At 39.8% G+C, this 24,845-nt stretch overlaps 1 protein-coding gene across 8 annotated transcripts in view; it reads right to left on the minus strand.

The window, feature by feature from the left end:
- chd9 (chromodomain helicase DNA binding protein 9) overlaps positions 1 to 24,845 on the minus strand; it is an 89,227-nt gene that overhangs the window by 35,632 nt on the left and 28,750 nt on the right. For 6 of the 8 annotated variants that reach the window (XM_017304003.2, XM_017304002.2, XM_017304000.2 and 3 more), the window contains 5 exons: positions 20,759 to 21,171; positions 4,804 to 4,912; positions 2,934 to 3,080; positions 1,224 to 1,292; positions 1,057 to 1,112 (listed from right to left, as the gene is read on the minus strand). In XM_017304003.2, coding sequence (XP_017159492.2) covers positions 1,057 to 1,112; positions 1,224 to 1,292; positions 2,934 to 3,080; positions 4,804 to 4,912; positions 20,759 to 21,171 — 794 coding nt within the window. Of the gene's footprint in view, positions 1 to 1,056; positions 1,113 to 1,223; positions 1,293 to 2,933; positions 3,081 to 4,803; positions 4,913 to 20,758; positions 21,172 to 24,300; positions 24,433 to 24,845 lie in introns of those variants that run through there. The other 2 variants (XM_017304004.2, XM_017304001.2) reach the window with 2 other exon arrangements.

Consider the following 24,845-nt stretch of genomic DNA (forward strand, 5'->3'; position numbering starts at 1 on the left):
TAGAAAAAGCTAATTTCTTTTTTCATTAGCTCTAGGACCCAAGCCCTCTTCTGATTGGATGATCAGCCCCTTGTTACGTCCCCTTTAAAAGAAGCTCAGGCTCTCTAGTGAACTGCTGAGTTCCACTCAGAAGATAATTTAAACTCCATAAAGACACTTTTACCTGTTAGATAATTATTCATGCTTTTGAGATCTGGTTACCATAAATGTTTTCATTCGCAGGATTCAACTTATCTTCCATCAACCTGGGATGTGTGTTTGTATAACTTGATAACTTCCATTTGAAGCGTTTCCTCTCGTATCCAACGAGATTTCAGAACCAAAGTGAGAAACCAGCGACGCATCACAATTGAAACCAGCAGTCATGCCTGTTTCTGAGTTACCTTTTGGCCGAGAGAGGGAACTAGCAGAATAATGAGAAGTCCAGTGGGTTTCATGACTGAAATGACCCGATTTCAGACCAGAGAGAGGTACTCAACTTTTCCTATAAACGGCGGTTCTGATGATGAAAGCTGACAGGCCCAAGTGGTTCAAGGACTCTCCCTTCCTCCTTTTTGTGCCATACTTTAACTTAAATTATTGAGTGGAATCAAAACTAGGCCCAAGCTTTTGATTATTTTTACATCTTTAACCAGTTTCTGTATTTTGAATGTTTCATTTCTTGTCATTAAACATAGAAGGCTGTTTTAGACAAGGAGGTGTCTGTGTTACGATTAATATCTACAAATAAAACATATAGATTTTGGATCAAAACACAGGGTTTTCTAAAACCATTTCAAACCGATAAAATATTTTCAAAATCACTCAACACTTGTTTATCTTCTGGATAAACTATGCTGTCTTTTCCCCATACTTGGAAAGTATTTAATTCAATTAAATAAAATATTTGAACACAGAGTTATGTTTCAAAGCCTTGGAAGAATTTCATTTAACTTGAATGTTAAAACTTTAGGCAGGAAAGCAGAGAAATTTAAGATATTAGTTCATTCATGTTTTTATGTTCAATTTTAATTTTACATAGACAAATAAAGATCAACAATAGAAAATTGAACTTACTAGTTTTTGTATTTTACAAAAAACTCTTCCACTTCTACCATTACCCCTGGAGATACCTAGAAGAGGTTTAAGATTACAAAAGTGGCAATAAGTACAACAGAAAAACAGAAATTAAAAACAATTACATTTTAATAATGACTGATGAGAATAAAGTGATGCATAATTACCTCTTTCTTCATGATACGAGAAGACATAATTTTGTCAACAATAGCAGCATCCTCCTCTGTAGGATTCTCCTGAGAGACAGTAAAGACTTAGGTCTCATGTTTAATTAGTCTCCAGATCAAACAACTTAAAATGTTTAGGCAACAGAAACTCAGGTCAAATATTTCCCACAACATACAACACAGAAATCTCATAAACAAGAGTCAGCAAAAACAATCTCATTATGTCTCTCAATATGACTTAAATAAAATTAAATAAACATTATAAGGAAAATAGTCTTTGTATTACAATGTGCCACTAAGTTTTCTAGTCATATTTTTTGTGGAAAGCAGTCATGATTTCCAAAATACTGCAAATATATTTCCATTCATGTGAGAAACTGAATCAAATTGGAGTTCTTTTGAAGCCTACAAAAAAAATAAAAAATCAAGCAGGATTTATGAGAAAGAAAATCACCCAGCTCTGCTTAATCTATCAAAATATTGATTGTTTTTCTTTGAAAAGGAAATGGTTTCAATAAGACTTGTGCAATCTGGGAAAAATGTTTTGCATCTAGCTCTGCTGGCTCACAATATTAACTGTAATAATGTCGCCCTCGCAAAAAATGTATAGGTAGCTATATTTCTGCTATATTTATATAGTAATAACTGTATTCTCATTACACGTGATTGCATAAGCACCACACTGTTCATTTATGTACAACACCCACATCTTTTTTAGTTGCAAGGCTACCAAATCACTGAAGAGGCTCAAAGTAATTGTAATTAAGCATTTTTTTTCTTTCAGGTATAATTAGTGGGAAGCATTTGTGGAGCATTTACAGTCATCATGATATCATGCAGCAGCAGGAGTTCTTCCCTTTCCCTGCTTGCAGCGGAGCAGGTACTATATTTCAAAGCTGCAACGGTTTTCACAAGCTGATTTCATGAAACAAACTTCCTCAGATCTGAAAACTTGAAAAATAATGTATCCAGGTGGTGATAGTATTCGGTCAACACTTTTCTCCCCTTGGTCTTCTGTATGTTATTATGGACAGAGCGAATGTATAGCAGATGTATCTGTGTCACTTCCTCCTGACAGAGGTTTTTGTCTTTTACCCATATCAAAACAGTTTCACCTAGGTCTGTTGGGACCCGGCTTAGACAGAAAATTAAGCAATAAAACTGTCCTGTGCAAAATTTGTTTAACTTTTTTTCAAAAACAATAAAAACAGGGAGCCTCACCCTTAATAATAAGCTTAATTAGAGCTAAAATAGGAAAAGTTCATAGTCTCAGCCTCCCACCATTGGTTTAGTCACCTACATATTGAATGTGGGTCAGTGCACTGCAATCGCTATTTTCAGCTCCTTCCGTAAGCTTTGTTTGCTACCTTCTGAGTCACAATATTGTCAGGTGCTGATAATAAATGTTGCATGAAAAGATGTGTGCAACTCCGATTTGTAGAGTCAGTCGACTCTGTAAAGAAAAAATTCATGAACATAACATTTGTTCCACTTTTAATATTTGGGGATGCTAAGCTGAAAGCAATTTATATTAATAAATGAGTCCAATTTGCTGCGCTGGAAGCTTAGTAAAACCCTCTTGGGTATATTTTTTTTTAGATATTTAAAAGTATTGATAGTTCAACCAATGTTTAGTAATGATAACAGAAAATTTACTTTGATGCTTAATCTTATCTAACTTGCCAGGCTCATAAAAGCAGATGAACTTACAACGAACAGCTGAACAGCAGGGTCCTTGGATGCAGCAGTGTTGCTTTTCTTGGCTTTCACAATAACTTTGACATCCTCATCTGACAATCTGGCCTCCAGCTCTTCAGCGTACTTCTTTCTCTTCACCTGACGGTTCGACCGCCTCTTCTAGAGAATCACAATAAAGAGGAGGCAAATTAACATACAGAAGAATAAATTGATACAAATATAACAGGTTCATTTGTTGAAAAAATAATGCTTTCGTAGAGGGGCCCTGTGGTTCCACACGCAAGGCTGCTTAGTAAGGTCTGCAATGGCTTTATTTTTTTATAATATAAGTTGTCTTTTTCATAGTATTAATTAATTTAATCAATTTTATCTGAATGCCACCTTGTCATTCAGACAAAGAACCATGAGCTGATTTTTCATTAACTCCTCAGTAAAACAAATGATCCTCCAAAACTTTTCCTCCCTTTGTCTACCAGACGACTCAAATTAGGTCAGGGGGAATTTTTGATTTTGTACCTACTGTTCACAACTTTTGGATGAATTGTCGTTTTAGGACTTTAAAACTATAATTAGAATTTTAAATAATTTAGTCTTGATTTTCTGAGAATATAACAGAACAAAAATGCTGAGTGGCAATAATGTCTTAAATAACTTGGATTGGTTTTGGAGACAAATCTTGATTATGACAGATGTGACAAAAATATGTCCCACTGATTCATTCATGATCTTTTGAAAATCCGTGGTAAAATACAAAAATTTAAATTGAAAAATCAGAAGAAAGATTAATGTAGGGGAAAAAAACAGGAGCGCTTTGAAGTCAAGCTTTTGTCTCTGCCTTCCTGTCAAGTTTTTATAATTATCTTATGCGTGGGCTGCTGCATCCTGCATCAATAGAGCCCCTCCTAAAGATAATATGTAGTTAATTAGGAATAAATGCCACTGAGCCAAAGTTAATTAGGTGTGCATTATAAAATCCCTGAGGAGACGGACCCTTAAATCTGCAAACTCAAGATGACCAGAGGCAGAGAGTTAAACCTGCCACTTTCCAACGCAACAAGGACGAAGCCCTGAGGAAAGCAGGTTTCCGTCGTAGCTGTCGGACATGCTACCTCGACTTCTGTCACTAGATCATCTTAAATGAGTCATCAACAGATGCTTTTAATTAAGGCCAGGGGCGCCATCCAACGGGGGTAATTATATCAGAAGATAAAGTCCCAGAAAACGGGGAGAGGGGTGATGAAGCAAAGAGTGTGCAACAGATCATCCTCATGCCAGTTACACGTCAGCAAATTCAACATGAGTTGTTTAAATAACCAAAACATCTGAGCAAATATTTCAGTTTGAATAATAGCCCCATATAAAATTTAGAATAACTCAAAAAAGAGACACCTACGAGGAAGTGATTTCTGATGCTGTATGGTAGACAGTACAGCCGGACTGTCAGTTTTCTCCATCATCAACAAACAGAGGAATGTGTACTTGAAATAGCCACCCACTATCTGACCTCTGCATGAACCACACTCAATCCTTTCAAGCTCAAACTAAAGCTGTGAGCCTTCCCCGTTGCCCCACAGCAGCATGAGCAGCCGTCAGGGCGACGACACCACTTCCCTCACTCAGTGTTGTCAGAACAGTAACAGAAGAAGAGCCGAGCGTCGTCTTTGTGCTCTGAGAGCCAAGGTGCGACACCACAGGCAGCAACGCCTAAACCACATCAGAACCAGATTAAAGCTCACTCAGACGCAACTAAGTTCCCACTTGACATCAAAGTGTTAGGAGGAAAATGACAAAGGTTTCACTATGCCAATGTCACACTGAAGGTTTTGATTAGAAATGATCACTGTTTTGTGTTTTCTGAAAAAAAAAAAAAAAAGAAACTCACAGAATCGTCATCCTTAGAAGAGTGACGAGGCGGGGGATCATCATCCGACTCCTCCTCTGACGACTCTGGCTTTCGCTTTTTCCTTTTTCCAATTTTGATGACAATTTTCCTAAAAAAGAAAAAGAAAAAAAACACACCATGAGTGATGAAAGCTGCTCTGAAGATCATAATTCTTAAAAAATTTCCATGTAAAGAAAACTCTCTAAGATCTAACATTTGGTACCGCTTAGCTCCCAAACTGAAGTTTAAGCAGCTGTTTGGGAAAGTAAAACCATGTTGAGGTGTTTAACAAATGCCAGCAACATTAAGGGCAAATTAATATTATCAACCCAATGAACTGGAGAATTCAATAAGGGAAGATCAACACCTGCAAATACTAGAGATGACACAAATCAGAATCAGCAACTTCCATCGTTTTTGGTCTATAGCCACATAAACCAACAATATGTATTCTTTTGAATTTAATACTATTTAAAAATTATAAAAGTTATATACATTTTAATGCATGAGTTAAGATAATCTTGCAATTCCTTCTATTTTCTGTTGTAAAAACTACAACCACTATCAAACAAACTTTTAGTCAGAAAAAGGCTTATTCAGTTACAGAGGCACATTTTTACCAAACAGCTCATGGGAGGCATGGTAGCATAAAGTCGACTTTTGAACCTAAATGCCTAAACTTTATTCCAACTGTTTCAGTATTTTACTCGACTGGGCTCCCAAGCCGAGGCTTATGAAATGGCTCATCACAATGAAAACTTTCTGCCAAGGAGGAAGTGGCATTTCTTACAGAAAGGTTAATTTTGCAATAAACTTTACTTTCATATGCCTAAACTACTTGCTTAGTGAGTTATTTGGGTCACAAGGCTATTTGTGACAAATTAAGTAAAGGATAAGATGCCCAAAAAGAGTTCTTTTCATGAAGATAGGCATGTCTCTCTGAGCAGATTGGCGCCATCATTTAATGAAGTGAGGTAAAACTGTGTTACACCAGATTTATCACAACAACAGTTAATATGTTATGTGAATTTCACAGACGATATTAAAGCAAAACCACAAGAGCCTGTGGAGAATGCTCACAGGTATTGGCATGCTTATAATGCGAGCTGTTGGTGTTTTTGGAGCTTTGCATAAACCTCCTTTGCATTTTCCACACTATTTGTTATCTTATACAATTTTATACAAAGACAGATTGATGCCTAATAAGCAATTGGACTTCAAAGATGGGAAGAGCAGCATAGTGAATAAGGAACAAGCTAGACTTTCTGCAAGTCATTCAAGTGCCTATTCTTTTTTCCGTTCCCAACCATATTATTGGGTGACCTTTATGAATATATTTTCTCACACATGCAAACACATCCCATCGAGTGCTTCTCTATTTGCGTTCTCGCCAGCAAGACAGAGGCACCAAATCTCAGGCTTGGTATATTAACACCCCCCCCATAAAAACACTGCTGTAATATTAAACAGTGCTTTTTCTCCCCTCACACTTTGCATTTGTATTCCAAACCCAACTAGGATAAGGCAATACAGCGTTGAACACAACTGGGCATTTTAAAGCTGCCAGGTGAAAATTAGAAATACAACATTTATGCTGGTTTATTCTGCATGCAAATACAAAAATCCTGCTTTAAAGCGAGCTCTGCATGAGTAAACGGATACAAATACGACCCACCCTATGTAATGTCAGTTCAAAAGAAAAAAGACGGATCAGCACCGCATTCCAGCAAGACACAGGTCTGAGATTTCCTTACAAAGAAGTCAGTGTCAAAAAAACTCATTATCGGGATGTACAACTTAAATGTTTATCATTTTAAACCATACAAGCAGTGAAAAATAAGATCTCTTTATATGAAATACAAGATTGTTTCAATGTCTGGTGTTGCCAGAAAAAGGTAAAAATATCTTTACGGTTCATTATTACGGGTCACTGACATTGAGACCTACTGGGTTATCAGAAGAGTAACAATACCACTTGTATTGGCCACATAACAAAAACACTGAAATGTTTTGTGTATATTAAGAGTATACTTTCAATAAACTATTTTTCTGTAGTTATTAACAATGTAGTTGTGTTACTTTCTCTACAGCACAACATTGTGTTTAATTTAAAACGTCTCATGAGTGTAATCACAAGTGTAGACAGTCACTCAGCTCATTTTCTCCAATGCATCACTACTAAAAAGAGGGAAGCCTGAAAGCTTTAGAACGCCATCCCAACTGTGAAGTACAGAGGCGGCTGCATCATGTTCTGGGATCGTTTTGTTATGGGAGGGCATGGTGTATTAAAAAAATTCATGACCGGAATAGAGGGGAAAAAATGGCAAAACTGAAGCAACAATAAGCTCAAGAGAAACAGGAAGTTGATGGTTGGGGAAAAGTGGCCTCTCCAATTGGACAATGAACCCAGGTCTATATCGGCTATAATCCTGCCTGTTATTGTGAAAAGTTATTGGAAGTCTAACAATTCTTATTATTTTGGTAATCTTATCTCAACAAAAACAGGCGATATTTACATTCTCGTGTCAGTGAGAAAAAAGCATGTGTCCATAAGTGGTTTCAACTGTTTAATCACGGGAGTGCTCATGCAGACTGCATGAGGAGGTAAGTGAACATCTACAAGAGATTGTTTATATAAGACATCTTGACACAGTATATATGAACAAAGAACCCCATATTGGTCAATACTCCCTCCTTTTGAAAAGCTGCCAGACTCGGTTCTTCAGACAGTGAGGGTATTCACTAGACAGAGTCAGGCGGCCAAAGAATTTGTAACAAAGAAAAAGTAAACAACCCAGCAAATAAAGCAAATCCATCTCCGCATTTCCACTTTGTTCATTAATCCCCAGATATAGCACTTAAATGAAAACTGAGATTCCCACGCAGTGTCAAATTAAGATTTGATTTGCCCCTTTTCCTCCCTTCCCCGTCTCATAATTCTTCAGACGACAAATGAAACAGAAAAATCTAAAAAACAGCTTTCATCTATTCAAATGCTATGTGAATGAATATTCCCCTTTTCAGCACTGCAAATGTGGTGTTAATTGTTTTCCTATTAGAATCTGAGACGGAGACAGCTTCCTAGCATGTGTGAATGGTGTTAAACATTTTTTAATTACATTGTGGGAAGAGCAGAAACACAAGTAAATATGCTTGAAAAACCATGTAAATATTACTCTATTTGATTGTAAAACACACTGGTTTTTTCAAAATGGTTGCTAATCAGATTCTCAAATCGCTGTACAAGCAACATAATTGTGTTGTTGCCAATTACAAATAAACTTCAATTGGAGGATAATTGGTTAACTTGATAGGCCATTTTCATTACATACAGGTAATGAAAACATTGTATTCATGTTGTTTTACCTTTGACTTCCCCCTATTTATCGGTCACTTATTGTTTGATGCATAGAAATGTGGCATGTATTTGTGTCCAATCCTTTCTAATTTGATACTCCTAAATAATATAAAGTACAATCAACTGCCCTTAGAAGTCCCTGTATTATAAATAGTCTAATTTAATCTCTGTATAATTATAGCTGTTCAGGCTTCAGAGGTTTGCCAACAAACAGCAACATGTAGACAAAGTAGAATCAGACAAAGATAAAGTTCACAAATACTTAAAGCAGGGCTAGGTTTTACAACAATCACAACTGTGGGACAAAATGGTGGCAGCATCATACTGTGGGGATGCTTTTCTTCAGCAGGTATATTAAACCAAAGCATATTTGTTTTTTAGAATGGCCTAGTCAAACTTTACACCAACACAGGACCTGGGAAAACAATAGAAAAGTGGCGTGTACAGATGCCAATTCACCCAACCTGATTGAGCCTGAGCCAAGAATGGGCAATTACATTTCAACCTCTGGACAGCCAGCTGAATGTCTGCCACAGTTTTCTTAAATAACGAAAACTATGTATCTGTTTCTTTCCAATTTACCATAATTCACCACTCTGTCTTGGTCAATCAGAAAAAAAATCCATTAAAAAAACATTACAGTTTGTGGAGATTTCCTCTCAAGCACATCTGTGAAGTTAGAAAACAACAAAAATCCCCAGCAGATTCATGCAGCTGCCCTTTAACAAAGAACCGCCACCTCTGAAGGCATCCCTGTTCCTGTTGTGTGATATTCCATTTCACGAATCCCGGCAATGGTCTCAGATTACCGTTTCTTAGCAACATTCCCTTAGGATTGCATCTGGTGTTGTGCACAGTAATATTCATTTCGACATCAGTTCCTGGCAAAGAAGCGCTGCATGCTCCCCAACAACTTCAGGTATGTGTTTGACATATCCACTGCAAAGCAAAAATAAGCTAACACACCTTTCTCATGGGATCTGCCAGCATGCAGCATAACCAAGACATCATTCGAGTTTGAGACAGGATGATGAATTTTCTTAAGCAAAATAAAAATTAGAGTCAGATACCCAACATACAGATGGAAATCTTGATCATAATTAGTAGCTACCTTGGTTAAAAAAAGGCCCTAAGCCTATTAAAAAGTATAGATTTAGCATACATCCTGTGTGTATACATCCCACTCATAAATGCAAACAGAATTGCACAAAACCTAAACCACATCTTAGCAGCGGGTATAGTCTGTTACACCCTGCTGTGGAAGATAAATCGGACCACCCAGAGATTTAATAACATTGGTTCAAATGTACAAGCTCTTTTTGACTCAACAGGCTCCCAGCTAGCCTCGGAGTTTTCATAAAAAGAAAGAAAACAGATTTTCAACCAGAAACAGGACGGTGGAAGCAGCTACATTTACTCCACAGAATCCTGGTTAAGAGACTCTGATGTTAAAACAGAAATGACACTTTCATTATGTTCATGAAGTGTTTATAGGGAAATTCAATGGTAAAAAGTTTAATTATTTCAGTCGTATCTTGAAAAACTAACTCAAATTGCATAAATTAATGACACAGTCATATTTCAAGCTTTTATTTTAGTCACTTTTGATTCTCAGCAAATGAAACCACAACGTTATGGTTCTCAGAAAGTTAGAATATCACAATGGGAAAATCATTTTTGTTCTTTTTACAGAACTGTTTTTATATGTCCCACATAATCATGGAAAACTTGCTTTCTTGATAGTGCAGAATACAGACTGCTTTTGCTGAGGGAAAGCCACAAAACGAAAAATGAAGAATGACTTTTCACTTAGTCCTGTTTTCTATGCTTATCAGCATAAAGTTGAGTGAAAGGAAAACAATGTTTTAAACAATGTAGCTGGACATGAACTAACTATCACTACCACTTAAAAGCCAAGAGACTACATCAAAAGTGTCCTGCCAAAGCCAAGTGAAGAAACGGGCCCATTCTATTCCTCAGATAAAAGTACAACTACCAATTAATTTGAAATCAAGGGCCCAGTCAGTGATCATCTGGGGATCTGTGTTATCTACTGGTGTTTGTTCACTGAGTTTTGAACTCCAAAGTTATCACAATCTGCCAGATTGTTCTTTTTAAGCTTAACATTTTCCTCTGCTGAAGTTTATGGAGATGTTGATTTCATTTTCCAGCAGGAGCTGACTCCTGAACACTCTGCCAAAAGTACCAATACCTGCTCTATTGGTCTCATGTTATATTAATTTTTTGTTCAAATCTCAATGTTTTAAATAGCAACAAACCATAATTAATCAACATAACAAAAAACCCATAAAATATATCACTATGTGTAACTTGTCTGTAGAGTTTTACTTTTTGGACATACTTACTGAAATAAATTAACTTTCAATGATACTCTACTGTAATTTAGGACAAGTTTCCTCTAGTTTTACCTCTGCACGCTGCTCTTACATTTTCTAAATTAAATTTAATTTCTCCATTTGGCTCTCCCTCAGGAATTTCCACCATCTTGCATTTCTAATTAGACTACAGCTGCCGCTGATCTGACATTGCTGAGTGATCCCTGATGATCTGCAACCACAAGCTTTTCCCTCAGAGAAATGGGCTGGTTGCCGTTCAAGGCTTTTTTGGCTCCGGTTCTCCTATTGTGCTGAATAACCCCCCATCCCTTGTCCCCACAGTGTTGTCCTGGCCTACTTGGCGTGCAGCCACAGGAAGTGTGCACTTCAGGTTTGATTTTTAATGGAATCAACACCAGTTATGGCTTTAAAAGCTCAGACTATGATGGCGCTCCAGCACGCCACGGAGACTGCCTGCATCGCATTTTTGTTGATCTACTGCTAAAATTCTTGCTAGATAGGACCAACTCATCCTCAAAACTGCCATTAGGTGTGCTCTGAAAGTGTTTGCTTATCCTAGGCATCCTGAGGGGCTTACTGACACAGCCGTGCTGGTTCTTGTTGGGGAAATCCCCCCCCCTTCTTATGAATGGAAGGCTATAATCTCAGTGCCACACAGCTAAGAGGAAGCGGTAGTAACGACATCAATATGGCCCCTCCAAAAGACAAATACTGTATCAGCACAGTGCATATGGCCACACAAGATCTCAGCTTTTTTTCAGCAAATGCATTAAAAAAATAGGCAGTTCTCCTGGTCTCACTTCCTCACACACACACACACACAAAACCAAGAGCCACAAACATGTTCAAATAAACCACACACCAGTACACGTGAACACATGTGCACCCTGCAGGGGATTAACTAGGGAAAAAACAATTAAAAAACAGCTTTAGCCTTTCGTAATAAAAAAAATTGAGGGGAGAAGAGATTAGACACCTAGGACGCAAGCTCTGAAATATGAACAGCCATACTCTGCCGCATATACACTAGACTTAAACCTCCATTTTCTATCATGTAATTGATCTCACAAGCTCCATTTTGTTTGATATTTTCCTGCTACCCTGCTGCTTTGTAATGTAAGCATATCAGGAACATGCCTGCTCACAGGAAGCACTGGGTGCACTGCTTTGAGCGAGCTGGAAGAACTACATTTATATTATGGGGGGAAAAAAAGAAAACCTGAAGAGGATAGGGGGGAGGGAGAAACAAAAAGGAGATGAGTGGCACGATGCTTTCATCGGATGATTATGAGGGTACTTTTCAGCAGGTAGGCTGCCTGGAAAAGCTAATTTCAGCCCGCAGAGACCGGTGATCGGTCAGGCCTGACCCATAAAAGAAAAAAAAAGATTCCCTCAAGGATAGATTATGATGCTTCATATTTTTAGCTCATAAACTTTACCGCAATAAAATACACAAATCACATGTATAATTTGATAGTATTTTTGTAATACTTGTCAGTTTGTTCTTTTAGGAAAAACAAACCGACAATAATATTCGACATTATTTATGCTCTGGTTTCAGTCGTTAAAAACAGGAATTGTAAGTTGCAATATCACATGTCCAAATAACTAAGATAGTTTAGAGCTACACAATCTAAACAATCTCACCTTCCAGTGAAAAACACTTATGTGACATGAAAGACCATTTAAACTTAGCCAGAACTGGAGAAGTCAGTAACAACATCAGATACAGTTTAGCTCCAATTTCAAACTGCTGCCAAAGCTCAACACAAGTCAGATCTGGAAAGTACTTCACACCTGATATAATTTGCTATACGACAGCGAATGCATAAATAACTGGCTTTTAATGCACGACACAGAAACTACACCTACACACATGCATTACATCTTGAAGGGTTTGTTAAAACGTTTTGAATTGTGGATCTCTGAAGATGTTCTTAACATTTTTTTTGATAGGTGTTTCTGAGCCCAGTGTCTTTAGTCTTCTGAAGCTGAAGCTAGTAGCACCTAGCTTTACAAAAAGAGTAAAGCTAGGTGCTACTCAATGTGGGACAATCAGACTACTACCAGATTAAAAGAACTTAATAGTTACAATAAAACCTTGACAGTGGGGTTACTTTTACATCAGTCCGTTCTTGTCTGTTTATTTAGACTAAAGACAGTGTTGATCTGTTACCAATAATAGTCAATCTGAATGGTTTATTGCACAACTAGACATGCAGAGTTACCAGCAGTGAGGCTATCAAACATAAAAACTGCTGTTTGGCACCAAAGAAAACATAGCAATTCAAATGAAGAGTGTTTTATTGTTTTTTACAATAAAACAACGAAATTAGAGGTTAACCAGAATCAGGAAATTTCAGCCTCATTGGTGACTATTCAGAAACTCAAAAATCCAAATGTTTGTTCCCCAATCAGTGAAAGAACTACACATAAACATCAAGTTGTGGTGGCTCTCCGGTTAGGAAGCTTTTGCTGAATGAAGACAATGCTACGTTTGCTCTTTTTGGTTTGAGTAAGGTGCTTAAAAAATAAAGCAGAAGCAAAGACATGCAGTTTAAAAGTTAAGAGCATTTTGTTTGAAGCATCCTGCAGGGAGAGGGCAAGAGAGACCAAGACTTTCAGTATGAAACAGTAAAACTGAATGGAAACTGTTATCTGAGATTTTAGCATCCGCCATTAAAAAGCTGAATGTAAAAATGTATGCAGCCTTCTGAGAAACTCAGAACCAAGATAAGCTCAATGTCTTACATAATCACTCAGAATGATCATAGTAATGCTAGTAAGGATGTGTTAATCACATAGATGATAATAATGACGTCATATTGTCCGTTTAAAAATGAGTAAATTCTGATTTACTGATTTTTGCCAGATCACCGACATTGTTCAGAGAAAAATCTTGCGAGATACATTGATTAGATTAAATTTGCATTAATGCCAAAAAAGCCCACAAATCTGAATCAGAGTTTGAGCATTTAGGTTTTTCCAAAAGTATTCTGATGCAGTTTCTTCCTTGTGACATCCTGGTAAAATATTTGGCCTGATTAGGACTCACAATAAATCAGCATCTCTTATTAAAGCTGATAGCAACATCACAGTAAAGTAACGTGCCACTTGATGTGTCAAGAACCTCCATATTAGTGGGCTTTAACAATGCCCAAATACATTTCCATTGTCAGAGTATAAATATAAAAATGACTTATATTCATCATTTTAACATAGTTATAACAGTTTGTTGGTACATTCTTCTAATCTGCTTCTTTTATTTACTTTAGTTATCAGTCAGGCAGATTTTCCATGATGATACAAATTATTTTCGCCCCTTTCTGAAGCATTGGTAGAGCAAACAAGCTAAACAATCAGAAGACACTTGCGGAAAATTTAAAAGAATTAATTCCAGCGGAAACAAAGCAAACTGTATGGTGGTCTCAGAGAAAAAGACAGTTGAGCACACAGACAATTAGGGTAATAGTCTTATCTCAGGCTCCATTCCCTGCTTAAACAACTGTCAGATGATGCAATGGAAGTCTGAACACACAGTGAACACAACACACACACACACCTCAGGTTTTCCGGTTCCTGTCTAGCACATTCCCTCAGACAGAGGCTAAAGTGATAACTCTAGAAGTAGGTTAGTACCTCTGCCCCTAGGAAAAATATTTCATGGGGAGATGCTACCGGTAAATGGTTATGAACCAGATTTTACACTGTAATAAATTGTTCACCATGTCTTGCTTTGGCTTGAAATATGCATTAAAACCCTCTTCTGGATTACGTATTGACATGCAGAATGGTAGTGATTCACACACACACAAATGCCTTTTGCATCAGAAAACTACAACAAACATAAATAGTAGGGAACAAAAGTACAACCTTGCTTCATCAACTCTTAATGTCCAAGTGAGAAAATGACCCATACAGATGATGCAGGCCCAGTTGCAAAGAGGCAAAGTCCAAAAGAGATTTTGAAACACTGTACCATCCCCATGGCTATGAAGTAATTATATCTAATGCATTGTGTATACAGAGAACAGACGTTGAAGTTTATAATGCAATGCAAAGGCTAACTTTAAAAATGTTTTGCAGCAGATGCTATGCCAACACCGTTGCAACAAAAGATACACCCAAGGGGTGTTGTGTTACGGCTGGAATGTTCTGCTGGGCAAGAAATTTTCCTCCTGTCATTCTAAAGTCTCCAGGTAGTCACACGCCCCTTTTAACAAATATACTTTAGTTAAAGTCATCGAATCGAAACTTCACTGTTTTCTTATGACTTAATCCTAAAAGCCAGTGTTGAAATTTGAATCATGAAAAGAATAATTATGTGGCATTAAGACAAATATGGTTGTGTTTGCATTGATGTTTCAATGTTTGCTTTGCAGCGTCACATAACTGTGATTGTTCTTGTTTTTACCTTTCATGGTAGGAACATGTAGCCCACCCGAATGAAACTCAACCTTTCTTGCTGCAAATTAAGAAATGTTTGCTTCTCACTTCAGACATTTTTTTTCCGTGTTTCATATTAAATTATTATTTTTTTAAAGTTAAACTTGTGCTCCTCATAGAGAGCTTAAAACTAATTCACATCTTTCCTCCAATATAAGCCATGAAGTATCGTTTTTCTGATTACTAGAAAAGTAAAAGATCTACAAGCATGAAATCTTCCAGGCTATGAATCTTCACACCTCACATGAAGCAGTCACGAACTCCCACAAGCCTCTAGTAATACACAGACAGTTAAACGTCACTGTCATGTTAAAAACAATAACAAAAAAACACAAAAGAAGGCAGTAAGAAAATCAACAAATCATGTGAAAAAGAAATGTCAGAAACATCTCTCCTAGTTGGATGATCAGCTAATACAGGTACAGTCCATGAATATTCCAGCAAGAACTGGTTTGAAACACTCTGAAATTTTACTAAATTCAAGACCAACCTTTTAAAACTATTTTTAAGGAATGTACAAGAGTGTGAAGAGCTTAAATCGCATATTGCATCTCGTGTCTATATTAAATACCCCAAACTGAAAGCTTGTTTCCTGCCTGTGCTGTGACTCTAAGCTCTCTTCTACAAAATAATTACCTAAAAGAAGTTTTAAGGTTACCAAGTGCAGGATTTTAATAAAGATTGTTGATCTGGCTATAATCTTACTAACATGCTTGTATTATTTGAACACATATTGGAACGCCTAAAGAGGCTGCAAAAAATTAGGGAAATGCGATATCTGATCATGTTGGTGGTTGTTACCATAAAGATGTGACTAGTGAAAGTAAACAAATACTTAAACTGTGTTTGTTTTTTATGCTTTAGATTCTCAGATAATAGGTAAATATGCAACTGCTAGAAAAAAATGCGTAATTTCTGTTTTGACAAAATTTTGTTATTGAAAATCTTGCATCCATTTCCGTTTGGTGTTGAAACAATTAAACATTTGAAACAATTTTCTTAATGACTGCTGCATTAAAGAACAAGCAATACCAAATACATAACTAGCAGACTAACAATGTATTTAGCCAATATCTACTGCTGTCCAAGCAGTTCACTGCAAAGCATTATGCAATAAAAACTTTACGATGTATTGTGCAGCCCAAATCTAAAGTGAAATATCATTAGGCTTCATCCTGGTTTAGCAAGGTATTTAGGAGATATAAAAACACACCTGCACTCAGTAGCAAGAATAAAGCATTCTGTTCTCTGAATGAAATATAAAAAGGTCCTTAAAATAATGAGAAAAAACTGCACTTTCTAAGGGATGATGAACCGTCTTTCTGTTCAGCAGCTTCAACACTGGAGCTGATTTGAACTCTAAACAACGATTGCATCAACATGACTGATGACACAATCTACTCAAAGTTTCAGCTCTCGCAGCTCTATTTTTATGTTTGCTGTGGAGGTGCACCAAGAAGAATGCCAGTGACTGATTTCATTTGAGCGTATTCTGGACAAGAATGGGGATAACCTCAGAAAAATATTGATAATTCTTTTGATCATCATATACTCCAGAACGGTGGTTCTTAACCTGGGTTCGACCGAACCCCAGGGGTTCGATGAGTCGGTCTCAGGGGTTCGGCGGAGCCTCTGCCGCGTGTAAAGTCGTGATGACGCGCCCCGCTTTGCCATCACCTTACATTGCTTAGCCAATCAGTGCTGCGGAGGAGCACTGATTGAAGGAGTTCCACTCTCAGCATGGATTTCAACTTGTGTCTTTAATTACTTCAGCAAAACTCACCGTTTTTACCAAATTCTGTAGCTTTCGGTGTACTTCTAAATCTGCTCCTTAGTCGCATCTTTTCAGGGTTGCTACTGCCTCTAGTGGCGTGGGGGTGGTAACACAGCTAATATAATTACATTACTAAATCAGAGTACCGCAAAGTCTTTATTATTTATTATTAATTTTTCATTCTCTTAAGAATGTAGAGCTAATTAAATGATCTAAACAAGACCTTAAAGTGGTTCCAGTTTCTCTCGATGGCCAACCTGTTAAAACTGTGGCAAATTTTAAATACCTTGGGTTGGTCCTGGACAGTCACCTCAACTTTGCTGAAAACACTGACTATATTTTGAAGAACTGTTCTCAGAGACTCTACCTTTTAAGAAGACTTAGTGATCTTGGGGTGACCCAATTAGACTCTAGTTGGGTCACCCCTATGTCTTGAATTTGAGGGGGGAAAAAATCAGTGAATGCGCATATGAAACTGGTGGGTTCGGTACCTCAAAAAAGGTTAAGAACCACTGCTCCAGAATAGTGAAAAAGACAAACTTGGCCATCTTAAGTAGCAATAATAAAGTGAAAAGTAAACTAAAAGGAAGCAGAAAAAGGTTGGGTAACTTCTACGAAAACCTTTTTGCGGCTGTGTTTCACATGTTCATTTTAGGCTGCTACTTTTGAAAAGGAATTAGACTTCAGCAAACAACCGGAAGCTAAATGTATCCAAGCAAATTGGTTTCATTGACTCTCTTTACAATTTAATTTTCTTTAGAAATATTACACTCCTCCTTGGGCTGCCACCTTATCGTGGTGGAGGGTTTTTTCCCAATGATCCTAGGAGCTATGCTGTCTGGGGCTTTATGCCCCTGGTAGGGTCACCCAAGGTAGACAGGTCCTAGGTAAGGAACCAGACAAAGCGCAGCCCGAAGACCCCTTATGATGGAGACGAACTTTGGATCTGGCGTTCCCTCACCCGGACGCAGGTCACTGGGGCCCAACTCTGGAGCCAGGTCTGGAGGTGGGGCACGATGGCGAGTGCCTGGTGGCCGGGCTTTTACCCACTGAGCCTGGCCGGGCTCAGCCCGAAGAGGAGACGTGGTTCGAACATGTTCCGGGGGAGGTGGAGGGCATCGAGTCTGAGTGGACCATATTCCGTACCTCCATTGCCGAGGCGGCTTATTGGAGCTGCGGCCGCAAGGTTGTTGGTCCCCGTCACGGCGGCAACCCTCGAACCCGTTGGTGGACACCTTTGGTGAGGGATGCTGTCAAGCTGAAGAAGGAGTCCTATTGGGCCTTTTTGGCCTGTGGGACTCCAGACGCAGCTGATGGGTACAGGAGGGGGAAGCGGCATGCGGCTTGAGTGTTTGCTGAGGCAAAAACTCGGGCATGGGAGGAGTTTGGAGAGGCCATGGAGAAAGACTTCCTTACGACTTTGAGGCGATTCTGGTCCACTATCCGGCGTCTCAGGAGGGGGAAGAAGTGCAGCACCAACAATGTTTATAGTGGGGATGGTGTGCTGCTGACCTCAACTCGGGACGTTGTGGGCCGGTGGGCAGAATACTTCGAAGACCTCCTCAATCCCACCAATCTCTGGAGACGAGGTCGCCGAGGTGGTCAAAAAGCTACTCGGTGGCAGGGCCCCGGGGGTGGATGAGATCCGCCCGGAGTTCCTTAAGGCTCTGGATGTTGCAGGGTTGTGTTGGCTTACACGACTCTGCAATATCGCATGGACATCGGGGGCAGTACCCCTGGATTGGCAGACTGGGGTGGTGGTCCCCCTGTTTAAAAAGGGGGACCGGAGGGTGTGCTCCAATTACAGGGGGGTCACACTCTTAAGCCTCCCTGGTAAGGTCTATTCAGGGGTCCTGGAGAGGAGGGTCCGTCGGATAGTCGAACCTCGGATTCAGGAAGAGCAGTGTGGTTTTCGTCCTGGTCGTGGAACACTGGACCAGCTCTACACCCTCAGCAGGCTCCTGGAGGGTGCATGGGAGTTCGCCCAACCACTCTACATGTGTTTTGTGGACTTGGAGAAGGCGTTCGACCATGTCCCCAGGGGAGCCTCGTGGGGGGTTCTCTGGGAGTATGGGGTCCTTTGATACGGGCCGTCAGGTCCCTGTATTACCAGTGTCAGAGTCTGGTCCGCATTGCCGGCAGTAAGTTGGGCTCATTTCCGGTGAGAGTTGGACGCCGCCAAGGCTGCCCTTTATCACCGATTCTGTTCATTACTTTCATGAACAGAATTTCTAGGCGCAGCCGAGGTGTTGAGGGGATCCGTTTTGGTGGCCTTAGGATCATGTCTCTGCTTTTTGCGGATGATGTGGTCCTGTTGGCTTCATCAGACAGTGATCTGCAGCTCTCGCTGGAGCGGTTCGCGGCCGGGATGAGGCTCAGTGCCTCCAAATCTGAGGCCATGGTCTTGAGCCGGAAAAGGGTAGAGCGCCTTCTCCGGGTCAGAGGGGTCGTCCTGCCTCAAGTGGAGGAGTTTAAGTATCTGGGGATCTTGTTCACGAATGAGGGAAGAAGGAAGTGGGAGATCGACAGGCAGATTGGGGCAACGTCTGCTGTGAAACGGGCGCTGTACCGGTCCGTTGTGGTGAAGGCCTCGGGGAAGACCCAGGACACGCTGGAGGGACTATGTCTCTTGGCTGGCCTGGGAACGCCTTGGGGTTCCCCCGGAGTTGCTGGAAGAAGTGGCTGGGGAGAGGGAAGTCTGGGCCTCCCTTCTGAAGCTGCTGCCCCTTCGACCCGACCCCGGATAAGCGGCAGAAAATGGATGGATGGATGAATAGAAATATCACAGTGAAAGGATGAATTATTAACTTAGTAACCAAACTCTAAATCAATTTTTTTTTCCTTAGTAAATTATACAGTTATTTAAGAAAATGGATCTTCAGAAACAAAAAAGTAAAATCTTGTGATGCAGCTCACTTGAACTATATGTTTAATAATCCACAGAGACACCGTGTTATAATCATAATTCCAACTAATTGTGGCAATTTATGTACATAACTATTTTTCATTTTGTTATTTTTTATTGCTTATAGAAAAATCAGAATTAGCTTTACAAAACTCAGTGGTCTGAAATCGGTCTCTCTTTATCATCACATGCACACACCCACAACAAGTGAGATCTATCATGTTCAACACCTCTCCTCCTCTGCCACGCTCATCTAATTATTAACCAACCTAGCTGCCGGGTGAACTGTTGACCGCTGTCAGTCTGCCACAACAGGTAAAAAAAATATTGCTCGTTTCACTGCTCTAAAAAATTACTGCTCTCTTCTCCCCAGATTCAGCTCAGTCTGAAATGACTGCATTTAAACATTAGGCTGCTCCTTTGTCTTCATGCCTCTGCTTTCACATCTGCACCAACTGATATTTTAATAGCTTGTGTGGGGTGTGGCTTATAGCTGCACACTTGCATATACCAGTTAAGCATTGGGGGATGGTAGGTGGATTACGATATCTATACATCAGGACTTCTTCCCTAAACGTCTGAAGCAGCAGTATCTCACATGTAAATGCAGCCTTTGTTTGCTCCTCCCATGTCTGTGCTGACGATTAAGCCTGGTTTATGGTTATGGCATGTAGTAAAAGTTGAACTTTGAGCTCCCATCTTGGTAGCCAAAAGAAATTGTACAAAGACGAAATACATTGCTGCTACCTGGCAGAATATTTGTGTTCAATGGATTTAAAAGCAACATTCCTCCTTACCATCATATAACTATCCTTGTCAATTTTGTGCTGTACTGTGTAATAAATAATTCATCAATGGAGCAAATGATGGCTATAAATGATTTATTATTATTACAAACATAGAATGATTGCAGCACTATACTGACGTGCTGGAGCACAGCAGCAGCAAGCAGCCAACCAGAGGCATGTGTCACATGCTAATTTGAGCTCATGTATTGCTGCGGCGATTCAGGCAGGAATTAACAGAATAATGATCAAAGGTCTACTTAGTGTATTATTCTTTCATAAGTTGTGCATTTTGGCGGTTTAATAAAAGAACGAAGTCCATTTACATACCCAATCTTGGTCTTTTGCTTGGGCTTTGAGGAGGGTACAATGCAGGCCTTCCTGGAGGCTTTCTCTTTGGTCCGGGTCTTCCCGTTTCCCTTGTGCTCGCGCTCACGGTGGCTCTTGTACTGAGAAGAAGAGCTGGGGAAGCTCTCTGGGCTCATAACTCGTGGGATGTTCTTCTCTCCTCGCTGTCGGGCCTTGGCGATAGCTTCTGATATTATCCTATTGGCCTTCTCCTGCTTCTCATGCAGATTTGACTCCATCTGATGGTGTGTCCTCCGTGGCACCCTCTTCTCCGATGAGGAGCTGGATGAGGATGAAGACGAAGAAGAAGAGGAAGAGGAGGAGGAAGAGCTGCTCTTCACAGGGGGACTGAGGACCCGCACCTGGCTACTGGGACCATTGGGGTTTTTTCGAGGCTAAGGGGAGAGAAGAACAGTGGTAGAAGTTTATTATTCAAAAGTGTCATACCTTTCTCAAACACATTTCATAAATAAGACAGACATGATATAAATAGCACTTTCTTGATTATCCAAACTATTATTATATATACCACTGCACCAGGACCTCTGACTAAAATCAAGTTACCTTTGGGTGACTTTCTGCTGACCAAACTTGTTTATTGTAGTTGTAAAACCATATTTCCTCAGAGCAAATTAATAGCAAATTGTACAAAATTACTTTTAATTGTGTTTTTTCAAAGCAGGTACAAATCAACCCTATTGTGGTTTCCAACCTGGCCATGGTTTCATACAAAGTGTAATTCCAGAGATGGCACCAAAGGCCCTAAAACAGAAAAAGTTAAAAATGGTAATAGTAATGGTAATAACAGTAGCATAACTGTTTTTAATAATCGAGGAGAACGGTTTCTCGTAAGCCAATCAATCCCAACAAAGGTTTTTCCTGTGAACAGTGTCCAGTTCAGTGTGTTTTTTTAAAATGCTGTCCTGGTTCAACTTAATTATATAACTGGATCGATACAAGGTCTCTTGGGAATTAGAAGGCATGCTGTGAAGGTCATTCTGCCATTTGAATCAGCCGAATTGGAGCAGAGATGCATCTAAAAACAGGCAGGACCATCAACCTAGTTTGATGTATTTTTATCTTTTATGTTGACCATTACTGTTAATTTTCTTCAATAAGTTTAAGAAATTTCATTTAACAACATTACATTGTTACAGATTGTTTTGCAATTCCAGTTTTGAACCAGAGAACAACGTTTAATTTCTGCAACTAAATGGTTGGCAACAGTATTGCAGCGATACATTCGAGTTACCCCATCCTGCCAAATTTTTCAAGGAGTCAAGAGATTAAAATAAAAGTGAACAGTAATTTCCAAAGAAACTTGAACAAGAGCGATCAGAAAATGTTTTGTTTTATGCTCATTTGGCCTCTTGGCCATTTCATACATTTGTATTTTTGGTTCTATTAAACCTGATTCTTCAGATAGTTTTTATCTTTCAATGATCTAAAGTGTTTTTCTATAATCATGTTTAATTTAAGGAAGAGTGATAATTTAATATCAAGAAATACCTTTTAGCAGGAAAATTTTCATTGCTATTTGAGCGAGGTAATCTCTCAGTCAGCTGGCCCAAACTGGGATATGAACTTCAAAGAGTAAAAGCACATTAAATATTTATCAAATAGTTACTATGGTTTTTTATATAATTTTGTTTTTAAAGTCATTCATCCAATTTATCTAAAAATACTTGGCGACCATGAGATCTGAACCAGTATATAGATATGAAAAGGTTTGAATGTGGGTATGAGAAAGGGAAGATAATTGCCCTTGAGGGTATAAAAAGTTGATTCCAAAGGGAAACTTAACCCAGAGCAGTCGGCAGCGCTAATCTGTCACCCTTTATATGAGTACATTCATGGTAAACAGTCACATTCCTTTATATAGTGCAGTAAGATGTTTTAACAATCACACATCATGACTTAAGGACCAAGAGTAGACTCAAAATCCCAAGGGTTTATGAGGAAGACCAGGAAATTGGACTCAGTCGTACACACTTAAAGCAAATGAAATGGTTTGTGTTTTTGCTCATTTAATTTTATTTTTTACAAAAAGAAGGTACATGTTGTACAGTTAGTTTGTCACCAAATATGGTATGACTGCATAACTAGGTATGGGAATATGATGAGTCTTATTAAGAAAGCTGAGACCTATTGTAGGCTGTGTCAGATAGCGGAGCCTCTTTCTCTGATGCTGTAGGTGGGGGGTGGACCGGTCTCACTCTGCCTGTTACTCACTTCAACTCTCACAAACCCCATCTAACTCAAACTAGTGGAAATGCAGCAGGGGGGAAAGATCAGCGTTCCTGTGGAGAATCTGTTCAGATCAGTTGACATGAAAAGTCTGATGTAAATTTTATTATTTGACTTGGTCACATGCTTGTTGTAGCAGGTTACACTGTGCCTTGCAGACATAAATAATCCAGCCTCCGTGATACATGATAATATGTGAATAATGGATGCAGTTACTGCAATTATGCCCCTTTGTGGGCTGTCAGCCCAGCGAAAAAGAGAACCCATAAATGGATGACCTAATCTAAAAATGTGTTGCATATGGCTACATGGCCCAGGCGCGCCTCATTGCTTTTTTTCTCCCCCTCTCTACACTGCTAGCAAAATAAAAGAGAATTAGCTTAAACCTCAATACCAAAGTGGGGGGAGGGAATGAATGATTAGCAATTCCTAAGGAAGAAAGTAGAGGAGGGGAGGAAAAAAAACACATACAAGAGCTGCATTATGATTTTCACGTGTGCTTCTCTGCTGAGGTTATTAGGAAGAAATGTGCTGGGATCAAGCTGGAATGTTCTCATTCAAGTTAATGGTTAAAAAAAACAGAGGGAGGAGTTGAAAGTAATGCATAAGAACATGAACACACATGAAGGGAAGGGCGACAAAAAATACAATGACAGGCTTCTATCAGCGAAGCTAAAGAGAGGAAGAGAGAAAAGATAAAATGCACCAAAACTGAGAGCGCTGCAGCTGTGTAATACATCTATAAATAACTGAAATTACAGCCTGCCAGCACTGCAGTGATTTCAATCTTTCTCACAGCACGCAGTCCCGTGAAAAACGGCAGAGACCGACAGAGCCCACGAAAAGGTAGAGTAAGCTCCATTTAGGTTGGACACCTTTCCCTCCATGCCCACCCCTCAATTTCCACATGGAGCGGGCTCTCTGGTGACTGACGGGCTCAACTCGTGGAGGGCAAACACACACCACACGGTGCTCTAAAACTACAGAGCAGGACAGCTGTATGCGCAGATCAACAGGAGAATGACAAAGTGATGTGTGACATGAAAGGACGAGAGGGGCGGGGGGAAATTAGATGAATCCGCCGCGTCTTCATTATGCCACACACAGTAGAAAGAATGAGAGTAAAGAGGAGCACGGGAAAAAAAAAAAAATCAGCAATGAGTTCAAGATGGCGGCAGTGCAGCATGAGCCAGTAGCAGAGGAGGTTGTTCAGTTGCTGCCGGGCCCCTCCTCCTCCCCTCACCCCCCCCTCCCAGCTCCGAGAGCAGCTCACTTACCCTTCCTCTTGGCCTCTTCACTGTAGACATGGTGAGTTTTTTTTCCTTCCTCTTTGCTCCCCCTCTCCAACCGGCTAACAAAAGCCTTGCCCTTTCACCGTGTTCCTGCTCTCTGTTGCTCACTCACTCCTTCTCTTCCAAACACTCCTCTCTCTTTTTTATTTATTTTTTCACAGTCCGGTTTCTGTCACTCTTCCTTGAGCTGGTGTCCCCCCCTCCCCTCCCTCACTTGCTCGTTCCTGGTTTTCCTCCCCTCCTCCCTCCTCCTCCTTTCCCGGTCAGCTCGTCTCCTCGGGCGAGAGTGAGAGCGGTGCTGGAACCGTTCCGTCGCCTCCTCCCCCAGCGGGCAGGGCTCAAGAGGAGCGCATGGGGAGCTCTCTCTCTCTCTTCCTCCCTCTTTCGTCTCTTCACAGGGTGATGAGGGAGCAGCGCTGTTGGCGGTAGAGGAGGTGCGTGGCAGTCCAGGAAGCTCTCATTCTGCTGCTGCGTGCCGCTTCGCCGTCGTCCGGCTTCAGCCTTACTCTCTCTCTCTGCGCGTGTGTGTC

This window comes from Poecilia reticulata, chromosome 3 (genome assembly GCF_904066995.2).
Source record: "Poecilia reticulata chromosome 3, P_reticulata-male-v2, whole genome shotgun sequence".
In the NCBI taxonomy this organism is placed as follows: Eukaryota; Metazoa; Chordata; class Actinopteri; order Cyprinodontiformes; family Poeciliidae; genus Poecilia; species Poecilia reticulata.